The sequence below is a fragment of the Morus notabilis genome, unplaced genomic scaffold, assembly GCF_000414095.1.
Source record: "Morus notabilis unplaced genomic scaffold, ASM41409v2 Scaffold759, whole genome shotgun sequence".
NCBI lineage: Eukaryota > Viridiplantae > Streptophyta > Magnoliopsida > Rosales > Moraceae > Morus > Morus notabilis.
Window position 1 is genome coordinate 41846 of NW_010366029.1, and position 6205 is coordinate 48050.

General features: G+C 36.5%; 1 protein-coding gene across 1 annotated transcript in view; it reads left to right on the forward strand.

The window, feature by feature from the left end:
* The first annotated feature begins 875 nt into the window (after window positions 1-875).
* Window positions 876-6205, forward strand: part of LOC21398815 (two-component response regulator ARR2) — a 5845-nt gene continuing 515 nt past the window's right edge. The window contains exons 1-5 of the mRNA XM_010109091.1: window positions 876-1023; window positions 2435-2587; window positions 2715-3230; window positions 3466-3542; window positions 4477-5760. Of these exons, the coding sequence (XP_010107393.1) occupies window positions 876-1023; window positions 2435-2587; window positions 2715-3230; window positions 3466-3542; window positions 4477-5760 (2178 nt within the window). The remainder of the gene's footprint in view (window positions 1024-2434; window positions 2588-2714; window positions 3231-3465; window positions 3543-4476; window positions 5761-6205) is intronic.

A 6205-nucleotide genomic window follows, 5' to 3' on the forward strand; every position in this document is an offset into this window, starting at 1 on the left:
AGTTATATAATAGATTTACGACGCATAGCTATTATGCATTAAAGATTAATGATTGGTTATTAGGGCACTTAATCGCCGCAATCGATGTATTGTTGTCGTCTCTCTGCATGGTTTTCGTAAACTTTTGCTAGGGCATGCACAATTCATAAATCACATGCCTTGAGTTTGAAAGAAGCTAATTATTTATTTTTTCCTAACACAATTTAATCTTTAACTAGTATTTTTTCATGCAAACAGTTCCTTATCAAAATATATATTTCTAAAAAACATACATTAAATATTTAATTTTTTAATAAATATAGATAGTATTAATGTGAGAAAATCATTTTTAATTCATTTCTTTCTATAATTCACCGTCAACAAATTAAGCATTTCCTAGGGCAATGCAAACTATCTTAAAATTAACGAACAGTAGTACCTCCTTATATCACACAAGTTCTATTCAATATTGAAATAATATTAAAAAGTGAAACCAACATTACATTCAGTTTATAACTTGAGAGACACTCGATTGAAAGATTGTGAAATAGAGAAACAAGTCCAAGTAAGAACCTATCCCACTTTTGGTAAATTGCAATAAATGTCAGTTTTTGCACTGGATTTTCGACATTAATTATAAATGTAAATTTTCAGGAGATGCGCAAATAATATCTTATTTATTTATTTTTTTGTTGAATTTAAGGAAAAAAAAAAGTGGAAATGCTCTCAAGATAAGACCGTCTCCTTTTCAAGTCTATATAAGAAGCAGTTATATGACAAATGTATCACCATTGTATTGACTAAAGCTGTTTTCTTTGTGCTATATAAAACGCTCTCCTTTGAGTGGTTTTCACACCACTTTCTCCTTTTCAAAGCACTTTCAATTTCATCCGAACATGGATTCTGCGAGGGTTATGAGTGGCATAGGGCAATCTTCTGATGCTCAAGTACGCCCTTCCATAGACATTCGTATCTTGGTTGTGGATGATGATTCAACCACTCTTGCTATAGTCTCATCTATTCTTCAAATATTTAGTTACAAAGGTACTAGATTTTTTTTTTCTTTAACAAAAAAGATCTAGCAAATCTTTGTTTGTTTTCATATTTATTTTTGTAAATCTGGTTTTGGTTACAAAAGGATTTGGTCGGAAACAGCTAGGATTAATTATTCCCAAGCGTTGTTTCCATGACAAAAATCAAAGGCATTTCTTTGAGACATTTTGATTATTCATTTTTGCCACAGATGATCACTAGATCATCATTCAGCCTTTTCTTATTCGAGTTTGACTTGTCTCGCATATATTTAGCCTTTTCAACATCTATTGCTTATAGATTTGTGCTTGACTTTTGTATTTTAACTCTTTCTCATTCTTTTTCCTTTTACCTCTGATAATGCATTATATAGTATTCCCTTTTTCTTTTGTTTTTCCTTGTCCTCCCCAGATTATGTCTTTGTTAATCTCCTTCTCATGATCATCGAGGATCTATATATGTATGTATGTGTCTATATAGACACACACGGATGGATTTCCAATGGTTATATAATATTATATGAGAGATCTCTTTTGTATTTTCTATTTTTTCTATATTTATAAAAAGCCGAAGTGATAAAGTTCAAAATGTGCAAAGGGAGTTTTCTCAATAATGGAGATTCTTTGCATATATGAAATATTTTGATTTGGCTCTTACCTACTTTAAGAGATTTGTTTTTCTTTTTTTCTTTTTTCGTCTCTTGATCGCTCTTCTCCTTTCATATTATAGCGGAACCTTATTTCTTAATCAATATTTTATTGGCATATTATCCCTTTTTTACTAGATCTCATCTTAATCAATTTATTTTTAGATGTTATCATATTGTACTCATGATCTGGCTAGTGATTTGCTTTACTTGGATTTATATATTTACATTTTTTTTTCTTTTCCTAGATCGATCCAGGAGTTCTATGCTGGCTTATGCTAATGGCATAAGTCTTCTATATAAAAGATATTCACAAGGAATTGAGAAAAACTCTTTTCCACTCCCTCGATATATCTCATTTCAATTTTCCTCTAATTTATGGTTATATATCTAACATAAAGAACATATTATGACCTCGTTCATTTCACCGATTCGAGTTTTCAGTTTTAAGTTTCTACCGTAAAAAGCTCTTAGAAAATGTCATATCAACTTTTTCTACTACAGTGAAAAGCTCTCAGAAAATGTCACATCTCAACTCGAATTAAAAACTCGAATCCGCGAAGTGAACGAGACCATATGATTATACCCTCTCTCATTAATTAGTACTTTTTCTTTACTTGATTAATTAACATGTTCCGTCCATCAGTACTCAGCGCGCGCCCACACATACATACATACACACACACACACACGCACATATATATATATATAATATGTATAGTTTATATATACCATTAACTAATGATGATCTTTCTCTGATCTTGCCTTAAATTTCAGTTGAGACTGCGAAGAACCCTCTGGACGCATTGGCAACTCTCCGAATGCAAAGCGGGTATTTCGATCTCGTGGTCACGGATTTCCACATGCCTTACATGAATGGCTTTGAATTGAAAAAGCAAGTCGACAAAGAGTTTAAGCTACCTGTTATATGTGAGTACCATTTGCAGTACTCGTAAAGTACCATATTCCGTACACATTTTTTTTTCCCTTGTGAGAATATATTCACGTCAAACATTTTTTTGTTTTTGTTTTTGTTTTTTTTGTTACGATTGCGCAGTGATGACGGCTGATGACCAAGAGAATGTGATGCTCCAGAGCTTGGAAAGCGGAATTGCACTCTTCATACCGAAGCCTGTGAACCCAACTGACCTGAAGGACTTATGGCAATACGCGGTTAGGACTCAGAAGGGCAAATCTGTTGTGATTGAGGAGATAGGAAGCAACCCCATTATTCCTCCTGCATTTGATGATGATGATGATCTTCAAGGTCATCAGTCGCCTTCCGGGCCAGGGAGTTCTTGCTCGTCTGGGAATGCGGGCTCTTCGGCCACGGCGGGCGCTCTGATCCCGAGGAACCAACCTGGGAATAAGCGAGGTGGCAGATCGCCGCCACCAAATGATAATGGCAAAAATAAGGGATCAACTTCGACAAAGAAGTCCTGCTGCAGGCCGGAAAACAGGCCGGCCGGTACTACTCCAGGACGCGGTCGCAGGCCGAGGAGGCCCAAGGTGGTTTGGACTAATTCGCTTCACAATCGCTTCTTGCTTGCCGTACAGCATTTGAGCTTTGACAGTAAGTGTGAATTTCGTTGATTTGCCCTTTGGTTGATTCATGTACAAAAATATTAGTGGGCGTTTAGTTCATAAATTTAGAATTATTTTTAATTTATGTGTACAAAAAAATATTATAATAAATTACAAATTATTATTCAAATCATGATATGAATACACTAATCAAATGCTTAGTTATTTCATTGTTTTGTTTACTTATTGATATATATCCGTGTGTGTTTTTACTGTTTTTCCAGAGGCTGTTCCTAAGAGGATTCTTGAGTTCATGAATGTGCCTGGCTTGACCAGAGAGAATGTCGCTAGTCATTTGCAGGTAATTATAATTTCTCACTGGAATTTAATCATTTATGTCTTTGATTATTACAGTACTAGAAACAATAGTGATTATTGGGGCATGTGATCTCTCTTAATTTTTAAATTTTGCCTTTTGTTCTTATTAATATTTTTTGTTGTGCCTCCATTTTATATATGTAAAACGTTAAACCGTGTCTCTATCTAGTAATTAAAATATATTATCGTGCCCTTATTGAATTACAAAAAAAAATTATAATAAGATCTCCACTCAATAATATTTAAATAGAAATTGTCTTTTACTTTTTCAAAATTTTAGTTGTGCACCTATTTTATAAGAAAAATTATAACCGTGACCTATTAAATAATCGAAATATGTTATTATGCCCCTACTTTATAATCGAAATATGTTATTGTGCCCGACAAATTATAGTTGTGCCCTACTTAATAGTTGAAATCTCCATTCAATAAAAACTATCTCTAATTTTTTTTTTTATAGTGCCCCGCTGTAAAAGAAAATTTTTCTACTCTACCATTGACTCGAATTTTACAAGATTTTTTTCCTTTTTATTTTTTGGACATATTTTGGTTTTTCCCCTTGAAAGCATAGGTTAATTGCATTTTGAGAAGTAAATAATTTGTTTCTTTTTCGGATATACACACTATTTTTCCATGATAAATAAGAATTCACAAATACACACTTTCGGATATCCGGTATATTACAGCAATATTCTCTTTGCCATGAAATAATACATATGCAGTTAGAGTATAGAATTTCATACTGATTAATACTAAAAAAGACAATGTCGTATCATGTTTAATTCTATAATCGTGCTAAAAGAATTCCTTGATCGGATTCTGTTTACCAATATTGTATACTATCAGTGTACATTTTTGGTTATGTTTCTTTAATATTATTCCACTCAAATAATAGTTAATAATGCCTTGACTCGCAGAAATATCGGCTCTTCCTGAAAAAGGTTGCGGAGAACGGTACGTCGGGTGCTTCAAGGATGTTGGCCGACAGGATCTTGCTCCGGTCGAGCTTCGCCTCCGGCTATCCGATTCAGATGATGTTGCAAACTGCGCAGCAACTCTACCCTCAACTTTCCAGGCCATCTCAGCAATCGTTGTTTCCACCACCACCACCACCTGCACAACAATCTCAATCTCAATCTCAATCTCAACCCAACAACGGCAACAATATCCCATCATCAGCCGGACCAGTCGGAATCTCAACCCTACTCACCAACCACCAACCGGCCCCGGCGAATGTTGTGCAGCAACCACTGCTTGGTGCTGCCAACGTCAACGCTGCTGCTACTAGTGGAAATGTTGTTGCTAGTACTGGTGGGCCTAATACTTCCTATGCCTTTGTGAATCATGGCGGAAACAACGGCTTCTCCGTCGGGGTGAACCCGATGCAAGCATGGCAGCAGCAGAATCAAGCGAGAGTGGGACCTTTCGCCGGTACCACTTATCCGTCCAACAACAATAGTACTCCTGGTACTGTTGGGAACAATGTGGCACCTGCTAACAATTATGTGGCACCAAACAACTCTTCTGGAATTCACATGATCGGGGGTAACATGGCTGGACACAATCAATTACCGGCCAGTGTCGGGGTTCCAAATGGAATCAACGGTACAGGCGGCCGCCGCCTAATTGGAATGAGGAACGGCCCCGGGCCTAGTGGCAACATTATGAATGGTGTGCCAGTGGGAAATATGGGGAGTGGTAATGTTGGCTATGGTCAAGCTGGTGGAGCTGGGGCCGCTTCTGGTGGGTTTCAGGGTGCAAACAACCCGCCGGCCGCACCGCAGGCACCGCAAGTTTTGCCCAACATCGACCATCGGCAACAGAATGTTGACAACGGATCGCTGCCTCCTCCTCCGCCCCCGCCACGGCCGCAATACCGTTTGGCGAATTTGGGAAGAGAAAACCAGAACAACAACGACAACAACAATGCTGATAATGAGCTAGGCGATGTGGTGGACAACAATGATCCGGCTTTTGGATCGGGCGGTGTTTTCCTGAATCTGGACAACCTTCCACCACCCAATTACCAGGCTTTGATTGAAGACATCCCTTCTGACTTATCTGATATCTCCTTTGAAGAGGACAATGATCATCAAGTCAACACTCCAACAAACCAAGTCCAGAACCCTGATCCTCTTGCTGCTGGCCCTTCCGTTGTCCAGGAAAATGCCCCCAATCTCGAACAATCTCTTGGCCTCCAGGTACTATATATCACACCATATATATCTCTACATATCCAAATACTTTCTTTTATTTTGCCCAATCTTAATAGAAAAAATAGTAGCTGTTGAAAGTGTTCAAAATATATTGATAGATATAACCCTAAAAAAACAAAAAAAACAAAAAAACAAAAAGTATATAATTCTACTTATAAATAACAACTATTCAGTTTTTATTTTTAAATTATCATATTAATTGTCATAAAGTATTAAGGTGGCCATGCTCTTAGATTGTTTACTGCTGCAGTTTGTTTATAATTATATGAGCACTAGTCACAAACCAACCTTTAGCGAAACCCTAATAATATTTTCATATTCTCCATCACTATTGGTGCTAGTAGTACTACTTACAGATTATTACTTACTATATATATCTATATATACATATATTTATATTGTGCGTGCAGAGCACTGAACAAGCACTGCT